General features: G+C 40.0%; 1 protein-coding gene across 2 annotated transcripts; it reads left to right on the forward strand.

The window, feature by feature from the left end:
* Positions 1–784: 784 nt before the first annotated feature.
* Positions 785–19,491, forward strand: LYVE1 (lymphatic vessel endothelial hyaluronan receptor 1). Of its 2 annotated transcripts, none has more exons than XM_076002182.1 (6): positions 785–1,123; positions 4,364–4,535; positions 4,648–4,787; positions 12,245–12,547; positions 13,137–13,215; positions 19,404–19,491. In XM_076002182.1, the coding sequence occupies exons 1-6, from the start codon at positions 1,039–1,041 to the stop codon at positions 19,405–19,407; spliced, it is 783 nt and encodes a 260-aa protein (XP_075858297.1). In that variant the 5' UTR covers positions 785–1,038; the 3' UTR covers positions 19,408–19,491. The 2 variants fall into 2 exon arrangements, with proteins under 2 accessions (XP_075858297.1, XP_012611289.1); XM_012755835.3 differs by lacking the exon at positions 19,404–19,491 and adding an exon at positions 13,734–15,162 and having other exon boundaries at positions 786–1,123.
* The last annotated feature ends 4,268 nt before the right edge of the window (positions 19,492–23,759 follow it).

Consider the following 23,759-nt stretch of genomic DNA (forward strand, 5'->3'; position numbering starts at 1 on the left):
GCCATGGTGTCAATCTTGCTCACGGCAACCCCAAACTCCTGGGCTCAAGTGATTCTCCTGCCCCATTCTCCTTAGTAGCTGGGACTACAGGCATGCACCACCATGCCCGGCTAATTTTTTCTATATATTTTTAGTTGGCAAATTAATTTCTTTCTATTTTTAGTAGGGACAGGGTCTTGTTCTTGCTCAGGCTGGTTTCGAACTCCTGACCTTGAGCGGTCTACCCGCCTCAGCCTCCCAGAGTGCTAGGATTACAGGCCACCATGCCCAGCCTCTAAATATGAATATATGTGCCTGGTTTCTTTGAAAAGAGAATCACCTGTAGTGGTGTGGAGATTTTGAATGTCTAAAAGAAGACCCCCAAGGAAAGCGTAAGGTTCTGGACTTGGTATTTAAATGGGCATTTATTCTCATGAGCTTCAACATCATACCCCAGAGATCACAAGGTAGCTGGGAGAAGAAAAAAAAATCACTGATTTGGGGGAGGAAAAGAAGCACAGCCTATGCTCAAAATCCTTTAGAGACAGAGACATTTCTAGGACTATGAGGGCTGTCCAGAAAGTATCTAGCAATTGTTAGTATAAGGAGAATGGTTACATGGCTGGATACTTTCCGGACAGCCCTTGTATATAATGAATGAGCTCCACTGGCAATAACAATGAATGGTGTGAGAACTGAGCTGGTGGAGGAGGGGGAGTGGCAGGGAATATGGGAATCGGGAAAACCTTCAGCAGTTCACACTGTGCTATCTGCCTTCCTCATTTGTGTGCTTTCTGAGTCAGCATTAGCTACATTTTCCAGAAAGCCATCCACAAAGTACAGCCTGAGCATTCAAGGGACGTCACTCATTTCCCCCAGTGACCTTGACAAGTCAGAAGCTTGAAAGCAGGGAAATCCGGATGTCTCAGTTGTGAAGTGGAGCAGTGTGAGCCTCAACAGATTTCCAGAACTCTCCATCCAGACCAGAGATTGAGCATCTGCCTCTCGTACTGCCAGTGGCCATCTGGGGTGTCTCCCTGGCTCTAAGGGGTTGGCACAATGGCCAAAGGCTTCAGCCTGCTGTTGCTTCTTGCCTCCATCTGGACCACGAGGCCCCTGGTCCAAGGCTCTCTCCGTGTAAAAGGTAGGTTTCTCACCGGATTTCCAAACTGATAAGGCAAGGCAAGATCTTGCAAACTGTCCTAAGCCTACTAAGTTCTTGACTATGAATTACTGGGAATGAGTGTAACCCTCAATGTCAACAGCAGGTCTCAATAGTAGTATTGCTCTGCCAGAAATGTTTTCACCATATTGTCAACTTCACTAAAATTATTTACATTTTCCTCTAGGTCATCTGGACTTTTATTTTTGGTTATGGAATGTTTTTAATGAGAATATCTTAAAACATTGAAGAGAAATAATTTGTTTTTAAAAGGGTTTCAGTTGAAGAAGAAAACCATGATTGTAAAATATTTAAAGCAATCACTAAGCCTAGGAATAATTGGTAACTTTCACTAAATGTTGGCCTACTTTTTTTTTTGTTTGGGGGAGTGTCACCATAATTATTTTAATTTCAATTTTGCCATACTACAAATGGAATGCAACATTTTTAATATGCAGTAAGTAGCAAATTAACTGAAAAAAATCTGTGAAACTATAAGTTTGAAACTTAAGCCATCAGCTCCCTACCAAAAGAATGACTTAAAGTAATTTCTGGGCTTTTGAGATGCCTAAATGGAAAACCTAATTCTGCACTGTAGACAAAAAAATTGTAACCACAAATCACTCACTGCAGCTCTGGGCAAATGAAAATCTCAGCACTTTAAAAGGAAAATTGTATGTTCCTATGCTGGAATATGCCCTGAGATATAAAATATGTTGGAAACATATACCCAGACTTTATTCATATATTGTTGTATTAAATTTTATAAGGGAGGTTAGAGTTATATGACTTTTTTTAAATACCAGAACTCTTACTTTAAATAAGTTTTCTCCTCTTTGAAACGCTCTGGGGAGACTATTTGCTTTTCTGCACAATGCTGCCATTATTTCAACTATTTTGGAAATTGTTCTTTGCCAACGACTGCATCACACTCTTTGGACCATCCTCAATAATGGCAAAAATTTCCTAAGGATATTAAATTTTTGGAAACAGCCAAAAGTTATCATCACCATGATTGTGGAATAAGGTGGCTGATGAAGGTGAGTGAAGGGGGATGGGAACTATTTTTGAGGGCAAATTATATAGAGATCCAGAGGTAGGTATATATATACAATTTCATATAATCCTCTCAAGAAGACATTTTATAGATGAAGAAACAGGCTCAATGAGGCTAAGTGACTTGCTCAATATCATGCATGCAGTAAATTATAAAATTTGGTTTTAAATTCAGCTCTGATTCCTAAGCAATACTATTAGCTGATATTATATACATATATTTGACTCCTAAGTATACTATGTCTACTATGTTTGCAATTTCCTAAGAAATATTAAGAAAGGGGTTACTGGAGTACCCCTTGGGTTCTGGCTTCCTCGTTTTATCCCTAAATGAAATAGGAGAACATAAAATAGCTAATATTTGATGACTTCCTACTGGACCCAGCCTCTGCGAGGTACAAGTTATCTAATTTAATTCTGACAAAAATCATGTGAGGAAGATATAGCCACCACTATTCTACAGATGAGAATACGGACTTGCCCAACATCCCAACAGCCAGTTATCGATAGAATAAAGCGAGGCCCAAACTAGGCCTATTCACCAAGAATAAGTCTATCATTACTCTCATAATATTTAGAGTAAAAATGAAGTACGATGAGAGAGTAGCAAGACTACTTTATAGTGTAATAAATAAACCTTCTCAATTCCCAAAGCAGCAGCCATAAGAGATCTGAGCAATAGAAAGGTCTTGCAATAAAGGAGCCACATTCTAGGATAAATGGTGTGTTCAGAGAGTTCAGCTTGTGTGTGTGTGTGTGTGTGTGTGTGTGTGTGTGTGTGTGTGTGTGTGTGTTCAGTCCCCTGTAGCACAGTAGAAGGCAGAACAGTGTCATAGTCAAGGAGCTGGGGTTCACAGCTGGGTGCAGTGACATACATCTATAGTTCCAGCTACCCAGGAGGCTGAGGCAGGAGCATCGCTTGAGCTCAGGAGTTTGAGACCCCCAGCCCCTGCTCCAGAACACAACAAGGTCACATGGAAGACTTGTAGAAATGCTCCCTCAATATTTGCAAAAAGAAACTTCCTTTAAATACCAACCTAGAAAGTGGCCTAAGCATTTGGGCGGCCAATACTCAGCCCTGTGTATAAGCAATTATACACAGGGAGATTGAAACGCTCTTTATGGACTTTCATGGATGAAGCCCAGTAGGAATAATGTACCAAAATACAATGCAACTTGGCAGTTTCATACAAGTCCACAAATCCCAGAACCTGGAGGAAAAGGGTCAAAAGAACTCCAAAGCCATTAGATTTTTATAGAGATATTATTCACATCTTACCTGTTCCACAGCCTCAGCTTTCCTAGGGAAATCAGTCATTAGTAGACTAAAACTAAAATGCCTTAAAGATAACAATGATAATATGTTATCTATGATTTATTGAGTACCTACTATATGTGGCAGGCACTATGCTAAGCGTTTCATTAGAATTTACTCATTTAGTTTCACCACACTGTGCAGTTCATATTATTCTCTTCATTGTATAAATAAAAAAACTGAGGCTCAAAGAGATGAAGTATTTAGCCTAAAGTCACAGAATTAGCAAGCAACATAGAAGCCCAGGTCTGACTCTACTTCCTTTATTTAGTTTTTCTGCCCAGATCCTCTAAGAACTTCTGGGTAAGCCTGCCCCCCAATGGTCAGGGAAGACTGGAACTAAGAGCACTCACATTCTGTTATAACAAATACATTTTCAGCCCATCTCAGAAATAGCGACGTCCCCAAACCACATTGGTTTGGAGTATTATTACCTATTCTATAGAGTCCTGAATTCTATCTTTCTCAAAGTCTCAGATGCTTCATTTAATAGACTTCAAAAAGGTTTGCAGCAACTGCATCATCTAGACTCCACCCCAGGAACTGGTAACTGAAGCCTCCCCCCCTCGTCCCCGGATCCCACCCATGATGAGCAAGGCATCTTAATGCAGTGGGATAGGATGGACTTCTATCAAGTAAGATTTACAGCTTGGACCAGAGGGAGCGTCCATCTAACTTAGCAGGCTGTCCTTGTGGGATATATGTGGACTGTCCTGTTATTTCTAAATCCGAATCCCAGCCAGACAGAGCTCATTGCTGCATCAAGACAATAATGCTCTGCTAGGAAGGAGAGCCTGAGTGCTGGGAACAAGGACAGCAGCAAACTGAAGACCCATGTGATTCCTTTGCAGATCTTTCCATCTCGCTGCCATGTAGAATTGTGGGGATCACCCTTGTGAACAAAAAGGTAGGCCAGCAGCTGAATTTCACAGAAGCCAAGGAGGCCTGCAGGCTGCTGGGAATGACTTTGGCCAGCAGAAACCAGGTCGAAGCGGCACTGAAGGCTGGCTTTGAGACTTGCAGGTGAGAAACAGCTGGATTCACTATTACTGCTGGAGCTCTGTGTTCTTGCTCAGCAGTAGAGACGATGCCTTCTAATCATTTGTCTGTTCAACTAGCGATTATTCTTTTACAGCTATGGGTGGGTTGAAGACAGATTCTCCGTCATCCCTCGGATTCTCCCAAACCCCAAGTGTGGGAAGAATGGGATAGGCGTCCTAGTTTGGAGAGCTACAGTTAGCCAAAGGTTCGGGGCCTACTGTCACAACGCATCTGGTAAGTTAGATCTGCAGCCTTTCCATGTGGCATGTTTTCTCTGGGCATCTCTAGCTCTGTGACCTGCCTGGGAAGAGTAACCCTGAGCCACGGAAGCAATCATGGCGATGGTCATCTGATTCTCCCAAGACTGTCTCTCTGACCAGGCTGGAGGTGGCAACATGGCACTCAGGGGGAAAACTTAGGGAAAACATGACTGCATGGCAACCCAGGGAGAGGGCACAGGGAGAGGGCATTCGGGAGGCTCAATTACTACCACCACTACCCAAATCCTACAAGATAATCAGGAAGAGAGGAAGAAATAAAACGTACAAATGTATGTAATGCATCCACTATGGGCAAAGCCATGTACATTCTCCCTCAGTTCCATGGGCTATTGGTTCCAGGGTCTCCTCAGATACCAAAATCTGAGGATACTCAGGCCCCTGATATAAAATGGTGTCGTATTTGTATATAACTGATGCACATCCTCCTGTATGCTTTAAATTGTCTCTAGATTACTTAGAATACATAATACAGTGTAAATGGTTGCTATACTGTCTTGTTTGTTGATAGTAATTTTTTTCCAAATATTTTCATCTGCGGTCGGTTGAATTCGCCTATGTAGAACCCCCAGATACGGAGGGATGACTGTACTAGGTTATCGCACTGACTGTGGCAACTTCCCTATGAGGTGTGTTTACTATCCCCATTTTGCAGATAAAGAAACATAGCTCAGAGGACATAAGTACATGTGCCTAAGGTCTCGTTACTGTAAAGGTTCACACTCAGGTCTAACCCTGAAACTGTGCTCTTTCCACACGGTCCCACATTCCTCTTTAGGAGAGGAAACTCACATGCTGCCTTTGACACTTTTAAGAACAAGACCCAATCTCCATTTTTTTTTTTTTTTTTTTTTTTTTTTTTTTTTTTGAGACAGAGTCTCACTTTATTGTCCAGGCTAGAGTGAGTGCCGTGGCATCAGCCTAGCTCACAGCAACCTCAAACTCCTGGGCTTGAGTGATCCTTCTGCCTCAGCCTCCCGAGTAGCTGGGACTACAGGCATGCGCCACCATGCCCGGCTAATTTTTTATATATATATCAGTTGGCCAATTAATTTCTTTCTATTTATAGTAGAGACGGGGTCTCGCTCTTGCTCAGGCTGGTTTTGAACTCCTGACCTTGAGCAATCCGCCCGCCTCGGCCTCCCAAGAGCTAGGATTACAGGCATGAGCCACAGCGCCCGGCCGGAACAAGACCCAATCTCCATTTTATGAAGGAAGAAATCGAAGCCTAGAGAGTAGAACTGATTTACTCGTGGCCATGCAGTCAGCTCATCAACCTTGCTTAGAGAGCCAGGCTGCCTTAGTCCAAGTGCTTCACCTAAGTAATTGCTCAGAAGATTTTTCTGTTACTAAATACTCACTTGTTCTCAGTTTGTCTGAGAACCCTGTCTGATTTATTACTCTTCACACATACTCATATATCTGACCTTCTAAAGGTTAGGCAGCTGAGCGTTCATACGAAGGATAGATTTCAAAATCCTTCTTTAAGATCCAAGAGACAAATGGGCACAGCCAACATTAGCAAAGCCTGTCCCGGGAAGGCAATATAGGATCCAAGCAGTTCTCTGAACCAGAGGGCTTCAGCACAGAAAAGTCCCTTAGAGACAACTTTGCCCCCTTCTCTCACTTCACAGATGACACAATTATAGTTCAGAAAGGGGGTTTAGTTTGTTCAAAGTCCTACAGTCAGTTAGTGGCAGAGTCAAGGTTGGAACATAAGGCTTCTTCCAGCATTTTTTCACCAGTCCCCTTCCTTCTCTGCCCCTTTGTCCTGTCATCCTTCGCTGGGGAATTGGTGATTTACATGCCTGCTTATCTCACAGCTAGTCCGTGCCTGTCAAGTGGCCTTGCCTTGCATCTGCCTACCCTTCCTGCCAGCTGTCACTGTGATGCTACTATGGTAGCCAGCCCTCCGGACTAAACAGAAAAGAGCCAGGGGAGAGGGCTTGGATTTGTCTATTTCCTCATGGTTTCATTTACCTTGTACTCCCATCATCTGTATTTCCTGTATACTGAAAGTTAGGTCTAGAGGTTAAGTAGTCTCATGTTCAATATTTTTGCCGAAATGTACTTCATAGATGATATTGTGCACTTTAGGGCCTATCACAACAGAAGGCGCTTATCGTTACTATGTCTCACTCTTAGTTATGCTAACTTTGATTATTTGATTAAGGCAGTGACTGCCAGATCTCTCTAACAAAACTATAATATAACAATATATCTTCCCCTTTGAAATTAGTAGGGTAATCTATAATGTGGTATTTTCACATCATGCAAATATCCTGACCCCTAATGAACTATTACCTAGTAATTTAATCAGCCACTGATGATCCTTACTGGAATCAATTATTATATCGGAGGCTGAAAAATAGTGATTTTTCTAAATCTGTCCTTCCTTCTACATTTATTAGTTGGCATCTTTGGTGAAGAATCTCTTTCTCTCTCTGTGTGTCTCTCTCACTCACACACACACACACACACACCTTTTCCCTCCCCCTTATAGTACCATGGGCACATGCATATTACTTATTCAATCTGTTCAATATGTTATAATCAATTTTACAATTATTATTCTTTTATTTTTTTGGATGCTTAAATTGTCCCAAATCTGGCAAATGGGAGCCCATTCTAATTGACTTTCGTGTCCTTTATCTCATTAGTTTTGGGGTAATTCCTTGTTTCCTGGCACAGTACATGTTCCAGACTTTGTACTTTCTCTGCCCCAAATGTGGAATCAGCCTCTTATTTCTCCAAGGAGTGTCCTGCTTCTTTTCAATGGGGAATGTTAATTAGAAACCAAGATTTGGATGCAAGTTTTCCCTTTACTACTGGAGTTTTCATTGCTTCTCAGTCCTTTTCAGTAGACAGCTAATAAATTTTTTATATATATATATATGAGTTTATAGTGATTTTTCAACTCAAATTTAACAATTCAAGTTTTTTCTTAGGTGTTTGTTTTATTTTTATTTATTTATTTATTTATTTTACCTATGCCTATGTTGAACGGAACATGGTGTTTTGTTTTATATTAGTATCTCTTCTCTTATATTGAAAATCTTAGTTCCTAATAAATAATAATACATTCTTATCCTACAATAGTTTAAAAATTACAAAACCAACATTACTAGGAATAAATAAACCTACTGAGTAAAATTTAAGATTTCTTTCCATATCTTTTAGTCCTTAGAAGATATCCGTCTAAGTACAGTCAGAGAATTGGGTGCAAAAGTGACTGTAAAAAATTTGCTACTCCATATAGTTATATTATCATCTTGAAATAAATTAGGTTTATTTGCCTCTATTTGTGATCAATTTTAGGGTTTGACTTTTGTCCTATTTAATTTTTATTTTTTTTGAGAAGCTAAAAAATGTACATGGCTCAATGGTCCAAAGTATACTTTTTTGAAAGTATATTCAGAGAAGTCTTATTCCCACTATTTTCACTCATTTCTGGTTCATCCCTCTGTGTTGCTGTGTGTATAAAGAGGTGTGTGTCTGTGTGTTGTCTTATTTACCCTTGTTACAAACTAGCATACCATATACACTGCTTTGCACATGCCTTTTTCCACTTAAATACTAGAAATTACTCAATACCAGTTCATTGGGACATTTCTCATTCTTTAATGGCTGCATACACCCCATTGGGTGGCTGTATCCTCATTTATTCAACCAGTCCTCTATGATGGACTTTTAGCCTATTTTCAATCTTTTTCTATTCTATGGAATGCTAAGGTGTATAACCTTGAACATATGTTGTTTCATATCCATCATATCCATGGAGATAGCTCATCAGGATAGAAACCTAGATGTTCAAAATGTGTGTGCCAGTGTGTGTGTGTGTGTGTGTGTGTGTGTGTGTGTTGGCATCTTGGTGAGAATCAGAGTTCCCTAACCCTGATCCTAATGCTAATCCTCACCTTACCCTAAATATTTTTTTTTTTGTAATTTCATTTTTAATTGCTCTCTTGTGAGGTTTGAGGACCCCAGCAAACCTAACACTAATCCTGACCCTAAACCTTACCCTGATTATCTTTCTCAGTGCTATCTTTGCAAGGTCTGGGGATCAAAGTAACTCACCTCTAATCCTAAATTTATTTTTTTATTGCTTTGTGAAGTTTGGTGACCAGACCAAAGTGCCGTTAATGCTCTGCACGCACCATTTGTTTCAGCTGTTCCCTCTGCCACAAAGCCCACCCTCTTTATCACCTGGCTAACTCCTATGTTTTATATCTCAAGGCCAGGCACCATGGCTCACACCTGTAATCCCAGTGCTTTGAGAGACCAAGGCAGGAAGGTCACTTGAGGACAGGAGTTTAAGGTTACAGTGAGCATGATCACATCTCAAGTGCCATTTTCTTAGGAAGCCTTTCCATACCCCTCACCCCGTCTATCCTCTGGAACTCCAGCCACACTCTGTGCTTAATATCTATCAGAGCACTCAGCACATCTAGAGAAATTGTGTTCATAGTTTGGAAGGGAAGGAGAACCAGGCCCTAACACTTCCAGGTTACTTACACTGTGCCCTCCACCAATTAGGGACCACAGGACCAGATTACTGTTGCTCCTTCATACCGTGGGAGACCACATGTATAAACAGAAAGGCCAAGGAAATGAATTCTTTCAGATCTTATCTATCATGCCCAGACACTATGCGAGGCCCTAGACATTTACTACCTCATTAGTCCTAAAATGACACCCGTGTATCATTTCTACTTTTTGGAGAAGTAATTGATGCTTAGTGTGGACCTTGCCTGCAGTCACTAAGTCACTAAGTCAATAAGGGACAGAGCTGGGATTTAAACCTTGAGCTAACTGCACTGAGCCATGCTGTTCCAGTGTAGCCTCTTCTGTGCTGATGACCACACATCAGTCACACACAAGCCTGGGGTGGGCCCTGGGCATCAGTATTCTTTAGAAACTTTCCAGATGATTCTAACTTGCAGCCAGGATTGAGGATAACTTCTTCCTAGAAGACCTCTAAGATCTAAGTTTTAGGATCCCAGGCACTTCTGAAATTCTCCCATTTCTGTGCCATTGTCATAACCTCCTTGGTTGCTCCTGGATTGTACTCTCTCCTGTCTGCATTTCATCGTCCATGCTTCTCCACTGATAATTACTTCACTCCCCTGCTCCGTAGCAGTGGGTGACTTCCCATTTGAGAATATGATGTAAATTGTAAAGATTTTGCACACAAAAGTGGACATATATGAGAACTTCTGTATATAATTTGGGAAATTTATAGACCCGGGTTGAAAATTCCCTCTCCTACAGAATAAATTCCAAATTCTTTAACATAGCAGTTATGAACCTTGATACCCAGGCTCCAACCTATATTCCTAGTCTCATCTCCCGCTTGCAGTCTTTTGTATCCCCCATCTCACATGCACCCTGTGTTCCAGCTACACTGTGCTCCTTCTCATTTTTCTAACATGAGTACACTTTCAAACTTCTAGATTTTTAGATCATGCTATTCCTATTGCCTGGGATATTCTGTTCCCTCCCCTAGATGAGATACTGCCCTCTTTCAGTCATTTGACCTTCTTATTCACCAAATGGGCTGAGTTCATTCAGCTTCTGGCTCTTGAACTTTCTGTTCTCTTTACTTTGAATGATTTTGCCCTAGATCTTCAATGACTGGCTACTTCTCATCATTCAGGTCTCAGCTTAAGTATCACCTCCCCAGGAGACCATCTCTTATCACCCTATCCAAAGTATCCTCTACCCCTACCACCTTAATCTCTATCCTGCTTTATTTTCTTTTCAACATTTATCCTCCTCTGAAATTTTTGGCTTATTTATTATCTTTTGAAATCATCTATATCCTTCCAATAGCATGCAAGCCCCTTAAGGGACTTTGTCTTGTTTGCACCATATCCCTAGCACCTAGAGTGGCACCTGGCACAGAGCTGGTACTTCATAAATAATTGCTGAATGAACACATTAATCCCCCATATTCTACCCAAATGCCCTCTCCTCTGAATTCCCAGTGATCTCCACCTGCCCTTATCAAAATGCTTCCTCTGTCCTCCTGGAAGCAGAACCATACCTTTTCTGTTGTTATTTTCAGTTCTCAACATAGTATATTGAGCTCAGTATGTTTTTCCCCTGACACTCAAAATTTTCATTTTTCTGAGGGAACTTAGCATGTACTCAAGAATGGGAAAGGTAGTTAAAAGTTTAAGGCAGAGAAGGTCAAGGATGATGTCTTTTTAAATAGAGGTCTTTTCAAAGTGAAATGAACATAAAAACAGTGCATGTGTAGTCAAAATGTTTTATCAGTAATATCCATTACCTTAAATGGTATTTAATTTTTCAAAATGAATTAACTTAATGGAATAACTTTTTCTGTATAGCTAACATCCCAGCTGGTGCTACTCACTGCCACAAATAATTGGGGATTCAAAATAGACACAAATTCATATTGTAATATATTGCATGGCTCTGTCATTTACTAGCTACGTGACTAGCTAGTCACATAGCTAGTAAATGACGTAACGTAAGTTATTCAATTTCAATTGAATAACGTAAGTTATTCAATTTCTCTGAACTTCAGTGACCTCCTGTATAAATGAGGGTTTGATAAAATTGTTAAGTGAGATACCTATTTAAACATCTAGTGCCATGGTTGACCAGTAAGATGCTCAACAAATGTTAGTTTTCTCTCTACCACATTCAACAGATTGGAAAGCAAACCCTCATTCCTCTCCTGGTCCTGCCCCCCATCCCCACACTCCCCCCCTTTTTTAATGAGAACATAAAAATCTGGTCTCACAGACCTCTGTCCTAAAGTAGCATGACATGCGTATATTTGGTCTTCCCATCTACTCCTTCCTTTAACTTTTCCTTCTCTCCTTATTCATCAAATATTTATTGAGCATGTACTACGTGCCAAGCACAGTACATGTACCATGATGACCAAGACAGTCAGGGTTCCTGCTTTCAGGAAGCCCACACTTCAGTGGGGAGCAGTGTAATGAGAACTGTGATAAGGGAAGTATATGAAGGTCCAAGAACATATGCCCAGGGACCCAATCTAGCCAACAAGTCTGCTTGAGAAAGAGATAGTCAGTCTGAGACCTGAAGGATGAGTTGGAGTGAGCTAACTAAAGAGGGTAAAGAGTGAAGAAAGCATCATAGCACAGTGTTGGTGAGAGAAAGCATATGAAGGAGCTGAAGGAAATTCAGTATGGCAGGAGCAATGAGCGAATGACAGCAGGGAAGCTGGCGATGTCAGTGGGAGCCATGCAGTGGTGGCATGCCACTGAAGCATCCTAAGGAAAAAAGTGATATGATTAGATCTGCATTTTGGTGAGACCATTCCAACTGCAGCATACGAGGTTGGGGGGTAATAAGTCTACAGGCAGGAAAAACAGTTAGGAAGCTGCTGCTATTCATATTTTCCTCTCCTGACAGATATTTGGATTAACTCATGCTCTCCAGAAATCCTCACCACCGAAGATCCCATATTCAACACTCAAACTGAAACACACATGACAGATTTTATCAGCAGTGACAGTACATACTCAGCATCATCCCCTTCCTCTACGATTCCTGCCTTTGCCACTCCTCGCGCTCCAGCTTCCACTTCTATTCCACGGAGAAAAAAATTGATTTGTGTCACAGAATTTTATACGGAAACGAGCACTATGCCTATGGAAACTGAATCATCTATTGAAAATAAAGCGTCATTCAAGAATGAAGTTTCTGGGTTTGGAGGTAAATGCTTTCTGTGTCTGCATTATGTGTGTGTATGTGTTTACATATTACAGACAGTTCATAGAACTCAGCCTGTCTCCAGACTGGGCATTCGGGACCTGCCAGGTATAAATCAAAGCTTAACACAAACTCAACTTCCATAAAGTCATAAAACTTGAGAGCTGTAAAGACCCTTAGTGATGAAACTAAAAATCATGAGTATACAAGGGCTTCCCTGTTAAAAACTCAAAGACTTAAAAACAAATTACTATCTGTTACTATGTGAAAGTTCTTTTAAATACATATATCTTAAATGCCTATGATTTTACCCAGCCATCTCTTTCTCAGGCAGTCTTATTGACTAGGTTGGGTCTCAAGGCCACAGAGAGGAAGTGACGTTCGTTATACTGCAACTTATAGAATAGAAAGAGTGTGAGATGCCAGGCCGAGGATTCTACAGGCAAGAAGCATGAGGGGGCCCTACCAACATAAAGGGTTGCAGAGAAGGTTTTTCTCCTGCACTATTGTCTTAGTCACCTGGATCATTAGATGAGTGGCACACACAATGTACACACGGAGGACCAACAGGCCATGTCTCTGCTTCCTACAGGTGTCCCCACGGCTCTGTTGGTGCTGGCTCTCCTCTTCTTTGGTGCCGCAGCTGGTCTCGCATATTGCTACGTCAAAAGGTGAGGTTGTTGGCACATCACTAGTCTTGTAATCTTTGTCACCTCCCTATCTTGTGTTTTTCTAGGGTTGTAATTGGCATTTTATTGGTCAAAATGGAGATGGCAGTCCTCTTATACATCTCACCTCTCCTCCCTTGCACCCAATCTTTCCTACTATTTCAGTACATGCACGTCATCTAGCCTTTAGATATTGGTCAGTGGCTGTCCATTGAAAATCAAGAAATGAAAAGAAAAATGGACATCTGGGGAAAATTTATATACTTTGATTTTTTTATTTCTTGTTTTTGGTGGAAGCGTTGTGAATTCAGCCTAAAGTCTGACCTGTGAACATACTGCCCAATTTAAATGACTCCATTAAGGTGGGGATGTGTTCATGTATTTGAACATGCATGTGTTAGCATCACTCTAAACGGACCCAGCGTACTGGGCCAATATGTGCTGTGGCAGACAAAGCGTTATCTACTGTAATTTGTGTTACATAGAAGTCTCTCACTTTAATGTCATGTTTATGCCTAAAGGTATGTGAAGGCTTTCCCTTTCACAAACAAGAATCAGCAGAAGGAAATGATTGAAACCAAAGTAGTAAAGGAGGAGAAGGCTGATGACAGCAATCCTAATGAGGAATCAAAGAAAACTGATAAAAACCCAGAAGAGCCCAAGAGTCCACCGAAAACTACGGTGCGATGCCTGGAAGCTGAAGTTTAGATGAGAAAGAAGTGAGAAGACCCACCTGAGGCTGGTTTCTTTCGTGATATGTATCCTGGCCCCAGTTGGGGAAACTATTAATAAAATGGCCAAAGAATCAGAGAAGAAAGTCCAGCCTTGGTTCCTAACTGGAATCAGCTCAGGGCTACCTTATGACTACGGAGTTCACCAAAGAGAACTCCCTTCTTCATAATGCAGTCCTTTCTGGATCCTACCCTCCTACCTCCAAAGCTTCCCATGGCCTTTCTAGCCTGGCTATGTCTAATAATATCCCAGTGGGAGAAAGGAGCTTTGCAAAGCACATGGACCTAAAACAGCTAATCAGTACACGGTTGTAAAAAAGGTCTCCAGGCTGTCCAGGACAAGGTGGGTTGAGAGGCCAGGAGTCACGGAGGCCAAGGCTTTTTCTGCTGACTCCATAGCCCAGATCCTTCCTTCAGCTCTGAAAGAGAAACACTTACACCAACCACCTGGCATGTCCTTCTGAACCAGGCATGAGCAAAAGAACAGAGAAGTTTAGCACCTGAGAGCCTGGAGATTCCCATGACTTAATACCTAAACTCTGTAAAGCCAAAATAAACAGAGAAATAGAACGAGGCTGAGGATACTGACAGCGTGTTGTCAAGTCAAAGTATTCTTCTCTGAATAAATTGAGTTGGAATCACTTTTTAGAACATACATACACTTTCTTTTCTCTGTCTCTACTGTTGCTACTATTTTCTTTAGAAAATATACTTTTACAAGAAACAAAACTAAATACTCTTATAAATTTCAATTTTTATCTGAGTTATAGAAATTACTACTGAGGAAAATACTGTGTTAAAAAAAAGTAATAAAATTCAACAAACATTTGCTGAATATCTACTATATGTAAGATGGTATGTGAAGAATTGCACATCATAATTGAATATTATTCATCAAAAAATTACGTATAGTAGAATGCTATCTGAAGCTAAGTTTTTTCAGTGTTGATATCCTTAGCTTATCCACTTCCAAACTAATTTTTTTTTTGCTTGGACTAATATTATTCATTTTCTCTATCATGGCAACTATTATAACCTTAATTTATTATTAACATACCTAAGAAGTACATTATTACTTCTCCATACCAAAGTTTTTAAAATGCATTAACAAATGTATCACTAGCTCTCCTTTTTCCAGGAAGAAAGAAGAGCCTGAGAGGTGCAGAAATATTTGTTCCAAATAAATAAATAAATAAGTAAATAAAACATTTAGAAAGCTTCTTTGCTCTCTTATTTACATAGATATATTATACTTTTCATGCAAAATTTAGGTAAGACCCAGATTATGATATATTATTTGCAAAAGTAAAAGGAACAACTTTGGTTGTTAAAATACAAATGTAAACCTCACAGTATGTACATTACTATGTTGGATGTTCTTGCTTCAGATGGTCTTATGTTAAGTTGGCCAAGTACACACACATTAAACAATCCTTTATTTAAGATTCAGTTCCTACATTCCAATCCATTTCAGAGTTCACCGGGAGTTGGAGATTCAGGATAGCTCACCTGTCCTGTTTCTCTAGCTTTCTCTTTCCCTCCACATTAGACTAAGAATCATCTTCTTCCCCTCACCTATGACCCCACAGCTCTGTGGTTCTTTTAGCCCAGAGGCTGTAACCTGCTGGAATAGTCTTTTTTGGTTGGCCCACAGAGTATTATCTTAACATTTGTTTTAATTGCCCCCATTTGTTTTAATTGCCAAGCATTAAACATCAAAAGATTTTTTATGTTTACATTTCTGGGTTCCCTATATAAATGGAAAGATCTGAAAATACTGAACCTGTACTCCCTCATGGCAATACTTACCTGATACTGAGTAATGGCTCTTCCCTCTAAGCGGGGTCTGCTCTCTCCATTTCACCAGAGTCCTCGTCATGCCCATTGCAGTCTCAAAGAAAAGTAAAGATGCCATTTCCTGTGGATCTTGTAATACCATCGCCTCTTTCTACACCCAGCCATGTCATGTACATGACCTGCCTGGCTCTGCAGGTCTCAGTTGGAAACTCTGGTCTGTCAATCCTTAAGCTTTATCTGCTTCATGCAGTTCCCAGGGAATGAGGATGAAAAGGGGGAAAGAGCCCAAGTAGTGGTCTTCCCTCTGTGTGCATCAGCTGAAAATAATCAGATCTTCCACACTACATCTCCCATCTAATGAGCACCCAATATATATTAGGATGCTATCACCTCTTGTTATTTTAGACAGGTTTGTGTGCTACCCAGGAAGAAGAAAGGGGGAGGAAGAAAACCCCACCCAGCCACATATAATCACTCAATAGCCCAAATGTCATTTGCAAACATAGTGATGAAAATATGAAGATGTAACTTCCATCATTATGCAAGGGAGGAAGGAAAGAGAAAGGAGAAAAGGAAAGAAGGAAGAAAACTAATATTTCTTGAACAACTACTAAGTGACAGTCATTTTACGTGTTGTCCCATTTAATCTCTACACTTTCCCTGAGAGATAAGAATTATTATTGTCAATTTTTATTAATTGAAAATTTTTAGAGGAGCTAAATCATTTTCTGAGGCCACAGGTCTACTTAAATGATAAAGGTAGGATTCACTCCCAGTTCAGAATGACCACAAAGCCCATGCTCCTTTCCCTACATCACAATGCTTCTCTTGTAAGTGATAATATAGGGATGTAAAATATTCCAATATGCAAGCTTGAAATTGGCCACTTGCAAAAGAACAACTGGGATGAAATAAGGAAAACATTTCAGGACTCCTGTGTCAACTTCAGGAAATCTATCTTAAATCCAATGGCAATGACTAGGAAAAAATAACCATTAAAGAATTCTGAGACCTGCCTTCTCATTGACGCAGACAGCAATCTCAACAAAGACCTACCTGGTCCAGCTCATATGGTCAGAAAATGTAAGGCTCAAAAGGATCCAAGATAAGCTGCTCTAAACTCTTTTTTCACAGAGTGAAAAAAAAAAAACACCAAAAACAATGAAGCCTAATTTCACAGATGGCTAGAGGTAGAGCCTGGTATAGAAGCCTCCTTCTTTCTAGTCAAATTCTCTTTATTGTCTACTCAACAAATAGAAATTGGAAGAATACAAGGGGCCACTCCAATTTAGACCACATTCCAGCCCACCAAGCCAGTCTTCAAAAGGGGCAGGTAGAGAACCATATGATGACATTTCCAGGTGGTGCAAAGGATCTTCCTGCACAGAAATGTCCCTTCTTCGTGCCTGCCTTTCTGGCTCAAACAGATCCATTCCTTTGAGCAAAGATACTCTGTCCTGAGAAGGAGTTCCCTGTAAAACTACATGTTTTTATAAAAGCCAGGCCACTATCAAATATTAACATGCCAATATGGGTCCAATAAGGGCAAGCTGATTTCTAAGGGTAGAAAGCTGGACTAGAGCAGATGGCTTAAGGCCCAGCACAGTGCTAGTACACAGTGTACACAGTTGGAGTCTATATATGTCCACTGGCTTGAGCATAATTGAGTCATATTGATTTCCAGAGCAAAGAGTCATACATTTATTGCCTCTAGACATTTAGCTAATGCTTAAAGAAAATCAGTTGTTCTAGGGAAGAATAGGTTTGTAAAGACAATAATAATAATAACACTCAAGTCAATGAATTCTTACTAAGAAATGGGAAGGCCACTCACACCAAAAAGAAAATGTTTTAAAGCTCCAAAGATGAAGAAAAGCAATTATTTGTCAGTTTAATTTTCTAGTTAAAAGTAAATAAAATTTAATGGTGTACCCCCACAATAATCTATATGTGAAGTTAGGTTTGACCTAAGAATATTTTAATAATGCCAAAATCAGATAGGAATACTCTCCTTTCTGTATGTTCTCCAGGAGATGCCCAAATTTCCAAACAGTGCTCATGTGATTTAAGATGTCCTTGTTTAGTATCTAGAAGACCATTTGCTTATTTTTTAAAAAACAGACTTTTTATTTCAGAATAGTTTTAAATTTACAAAAAAAAAAAGTTGTAAAGGTATTATAAAGCAGCAGTCCCCAAACCTTTTTGGCACCAGGGACCTGTTTCATGGAAGACAATTCTTCCACAGACCTGGGCAGGGGATTGTTTCAGGATGATTCAAGGATAGTACATTTATAGTGCACTTTATTTCTATTGTTATTATATTGTAATAGATAATGAAATAATTATACAATTCAGCATAATGCAGAGTCAGTGGGAGCCCTGAGATGCTGTAAATACAGGTGAAAGTTTGCTTGCCCACCCGCCACTCACCTCCTGCTGTGTGGCCTGGTTCCTAACAGGACACCCACCAGTACTGGTCTATAGCCCAGCAGGTTGGGAATGCAGGTATAAAGAGTTGCCATTTACCCCACACCCAGTTTCTCCTGTTATTAAATCTGACATAGTATGGTACATTTGTAACAACTAATGAAACAATATTGACACACTATTATTAACTGATATCCATGCTTGATTCTGACTTTCTTAGTTTTACCTACTGTCTTTTCACTGTTCTGGCATCTCATCCAGCATCCCACATTATACTAGTCATCATGTGCCTCCTCTAGGCTGTGACAGTTCTCAGACTTTCCTTGTTTTTTATAGCTTTGTCAGTTTTCTGGAATAATGCTGAGGTATTGTATGGAATATCCCTCAATTGAGATTTCTCTGATGTTTTCTTATGATTACACTGGGGTTGTATGTTTCAGGAAGGAAGACCACAGAAGTACAGTACCACTTTCCTCACATTATGTCAAGGGTACATTCCATCAACATGACCGATCACCGTTGATGTTAAGCTTGAGCATCTGGCTGAGGTAGCGTTTGTCAGATTTCTCTACTGTGAAGTCGCTCTTTCTATGCTGTATCGTTTGGAAATTAAATCACTATGCACAACCCACACTCCACAGACGGGAGTTCTGCTCTGCTTCCTTGAAAGTGGAATATCGACATAGTTATTTGGAATTTTCCTGCACAGGAGATTCATCTATTCTCCCTCATTAATAATATATTCAATCATTCATTTATATTAGTATGAACTCAAGAATATTTTTGATGTTAGGTTATAATCCAACACTATTTTATTTATGTTGTTGCTCATTTTTTCTCTGTTGGTTACCATTGGGAACTCTTTCAGTTTGCTCCTGTATCCCTTTGACATACCCCCATTGTTGTGCTTTTATTGTGTACATCCTTACTTTCTGGCACTATAGGATGCTGCAGGTTCACCTCATTTTGCATATTTCATGCCCCGGTTCTAGAATGAGCCATTTCTCTAAGGAGTCCTGGTCCCTCCACCTCCTTTTTATGTTGGAGAAAATGATATTAGAAACCAAGATCTGGGCACTGGGTGTGCTCTTGCTACTGAGATGTCATTGCTTCTAGGCTCTCTCTTAGCAACGCAGACAACAGCAGTCACAAGAGTTTCCAATTTCATAGAACAATGATTCTTTTTTAAATTTAGGGAGGAGCATCAGGTTTCTAATGTTTTCTTTTTTTTTTCAGGTAAAGACATCTGAAAATTATACTACTATCTAATATCACTACCATTTTATGAAAGCTAGCAAAGAGGAAGAATATAAAATCAGAATAAAGAGAAGTCACCAAATAAGTCTACACTTATTAGACTCACTACACAGGCTTGATAGTTTTCACTTTACTCTGGGCCAGTGAAGACTTGTTCATTGATAAGTATCACCAACCAACTAGAGGAAATAAGGCTCTGAGCTGCAATTAACATAACTTTTTAGGATAATGTGGACATGCCAAGAGCAAGAGTAAACAAGCCCTATGATTGGGCTTTTTAACTCCTTCTACCCTCCCAATCATCTCTCCTTCCACATTCCTCCCTCCTACCCCACTCTTGCCCACTACATACACATGCTACCACCACTAAGCAAAGAGAGAATCAGTATCTGAAAAAGGAGAGTGATGATGTTCAATGCACAGTAATTTAAACCCAACTGTACTAACTGCTGGCAGGCACAGCTGTGGGAACTCACAAGACAAACTACTTCTGACTTTTTTTATCTGCAAAGCCTTCATGAAGGTGGTGGTATTTTAGCTATGCTTTTAAGGATAGAAAAGATTTTTTTTAACAGTGAAAGATGAGCAAGAACAACAGTCAGGGCTTTGGAGTCTTCCAAAGGCACAAAGTTGTGAAAGAGGAAGTAATGCTCCCTAGATAGCCCATTGTATATTATAGCAGCAACCTAGGGTGTCATGGCAGTAGGAAAGATGGAGGAAACTGAGGCTAGAAGGTGTGCAAATGACAGATTCTGGTTGGCACACATCACTGCATTATGATCACCAAGGTAATATAATAAGATTTGGGGGGTTCTGAAAGATGATTCTGCTGCTGGTGGTATAAAATGTGGAATAAAGAAATTGTTAGGCTGGGCACAGTGGCTCACGCCTGTAATCCTAGCGTTCTGGGAGGCCGAGGGGGCAAGATTGCTTGAGATCAGGAGTTCAAGACCAGCCTGAACAAAAGCGAGACCCTGTCTCTATAAAAAATAATTCTATTAAAAAAAGAAAGAAAAAGAAATTATTATACCAAACCTAGCTGATCAATAGATTCATCTAAAGAGATTCACAAAAATTCAAAATCACAGGCCCCATACCCACCTGATAGAATCAGAATGTTTTTTTGTTTGTTTGTTTCACATTCAGGACCTAGAGACCGATATTAAAGTAAACAAACAAAAGCAAAAAAACTTCCTAGAGAATCGATCCAGCTGCTCCCAGGTCAGTGAATGGCAATCACTGACCTAGAGAAAAGAAGGATTAGAGACAGTAAGACAAGGAGTGCAGGTGTGAAATGCTAAGGTCTTGGACTATGACAATGTCAGTGCAAATGGACAGAAGATGGATTCCAGAGGTGATGCTGAGACTAAAAGTGGAAACACTTGTTACTCGATGAGACAAAAAAATAACTCAAAGATGACAGTGAAGCTTTCAACTTGGGCAAATACACAAATGGTGATTTCACTAGCCAAGTTAGAAAACAAAGAAAAGGTAAACACATTGAGAGAGAAGATAATGAGCTTAGCTTGATTATGCATTGCCTATGGTCTAGAAACAGAATTCCAGGTGGAAGTACCTTAGAGGTAGGTAAAATTTTAAATACAAGGGAAAGGCACAGTGAAAGATAAAAGATTTTTAAGCCATTAACATACAAGTGATAGTTGAATACTTGGGAGGAAAGATTAGTTTGGAGGTAAAAGAATGAAAACAAAAGTATCTAACAGTTGATGGTGAGAATTGTGGCAGGACAAAAATTATTAACACATGACCTTTACTCCTCTAATTGCCAATCTAATTTTCCCCACTTATCCCCTTTCCTGAAAAGGAAGGCTTTACCTTGCTGGAGAGAGTCTAAGTGAAACTATGTAATAAAGGAATGAGAAGGAGTCAAGGAAGGAAGGGAAATGGGGAAGAGAAAGAATCACTGCACAGGTTTGGGTATTGAGGTTTGGGCATTTATACCTCAGTAATTGCAGGCTGTGATGGAAGAATTATGGAGAGGAGAGGAGAGGAAATTTTTATATGCTTTGCTGTGGTATATGTATTTAGATCCCTTTCATGGTTCTGAGAAATGCAAGAAAAGGATAATTTTGAAGTTAAGTTTCATTGCTGAGCTATGTTTCTTTCACTTTAGCACCACTTGAAGCTGGAACCACAGAGGCTGGAGCTTAATAAAAGATTTATAGTTATTAGACTCCATAATACAGTAAGAAAATACAGTCCTCGCAGCACTATCATAAGGATGCATGAATTAAGGGCCAGAGAGTTTAAATGGTGGCATTAAATATTAACCAAATTGGAATGAACTCAAGTTACTTTCTCTTACACATCCTCTGACCTTTCCATGCTAGTTCCCAGACCTGAGCTCAAGCTCTCATTGCTTTTCACCTACACCATTTCTCTCCCTATTTCCAGTCTCAACAACTGCTCTGTACACCTTCCATTCAGCCTACCAGACTGAATTTTCTCCAATACAGAGCTTATTATGTCATTTTTTGGACTTTTGAGGGCTTCCCATTTTTTTTCCAGAAGCAAGTTGAATCACATTACTATACCAGATGGATATAGTGAGTTGGCATTTAGCATCCATTTCAAATGTGTGCCTTCCTAAACTGCAGAGGATGGAAAAATAAAACTACTTTTCCCAGACTGTCCACAGCTAGGCTTCTAGTTGCAAACTAGGTTCCACCAATTAATGCTCACCCACATGAGTGAGAAGGCAGAAGGGAGGAGGGACAAACTCTATGCTTCTTCAGCTATTGCTTCAGTCAAGCAACATCACAGAGATGCTGGGCTTTTCTGCAGCAAAGTTCCAGAATCTAGCATAGCCTCACAGGTGTTGAGGGTCAATCACAGTCGTAGCAGCAGTCAGACTATGGTTCTAAGCCTAGCCACTTACTTCATAGGTGTGAAGGCAGTGGTGGCTGTAGTAGTAGCTGTCACCTGCTTCCCCATTTTTCTGTTATTTTTGCAAGTGTTTTTCCTTCTGTTTCAATTACCCTTGTTTTTATTTCTAGTTGTATTACCTATTGCTGCAAAACAAATTATCTCAAAACTTAATGGCATATAAAAACATTTACTAGCTCACATAGCTGTGGGTCAGGAAACCAAGCATGAGTAGCTGGGTCCTCTGCTTCAGTGTCTCTCACAAAGCTGCAATTGAAGTGTCAGCCAGGACTATAGTCATCTCAAGGCTCAACTGGGGTAGAATTCACTTCCAAGTTCACTCACATGGTTGTTGACAGGATTTAGTTTCTTGTTTGCTGTTGGCCAAGGGCTGCCCCCAATTCTCAGTGGACTTTCCATTGGAACATCTCACAATACAACAGCTTGGCTTCATCAGAGCAAGCTAGCAAGAAGAGCCAGCAAGGGAGTGTGCCAACAAGATGAAAGTCATAATCTTTTAGACCTAATCTTGGAAGTGACATGCCATTACTTTTGCCATATTCTATTCATTAGAAGCAAGTCACTATGTCTAGCCCACTCTTAAGGGGAGGAGATTACACAAGGACATGAATACCAAGAAGTGAGGATCACTGGGAGCTGTTTTTGAAGGTTGCTCACTACCACATCAATGAATCTTTCTCATCCCCTCTCTTTACAATTTGTTTATATGTCTACATTATCATATGCCACATTATAGTATTATTATTGTGTACATATTTTCTTTGCACTCTTAGCACTTGTGTAAAAATATGTAAAGCTAGCACATACAGAGTAGGCTCTCAGTAAATTTTGAGTGAATAAATGTATATATTCATTGAGATTTCATGAGCTGCAAGTCACACCTTTATACACTTATCTGTATTGGGTGCTAAGATCATTCAATTCCAGGCCAACTGTTCCTTCCCACCTAACTTTTGTTCTTCCTCGAAGACTTTCTTTGGTGTAGAATGCAATTGTGAACAAGGCGGAAGAATGCATAAGGGCTATTGTACTTGAACTCTCTGAGTTGGCCATTGACTAGCCTGTGTGAGTCATATTAATATTTATTTTAATAGGGAAACTGCAGTGTATCTTGGACTGTGGTCAATTCAAAGGAAGTTGTGCTCCCTCAGCAACCACAAGCTAATAAGTATTGGCAAAAATTTGGTTGCTTGGTCTCTGTATTTTTATTTCAGTCTTTGAAGTATAGGGTACATTCTTGGCCATCTGAAATTCTGCACTAAATGATATCATTTTCTGAAAATTAGAACCCTTTATGGGAACTTCCAGACTTTTTTTGTTACTTTACTCATTATTTTGTTTGGGTTTTGGCTTCAACTAAGTTGAAAATATTCTTCCATGATGAAAGAAAAAGTCAAAAATAAAATCTTCACAAATACAAAAAGACCT

The sequence above is a fragment of the Microcebus murinus genome, chromosome 4 (assembly GCF_040939455.1).
Source record: "Microcebus murinus isolate Inina chromosome 4, M.murinus_Inina_mat1.0, whole genome shotgun sequence".
NCBI lineage: Eukaryota > Metazoa > Chordata > Mammalia > Primates > Cheirogaleidae > Microcebus > Microcebus murinus.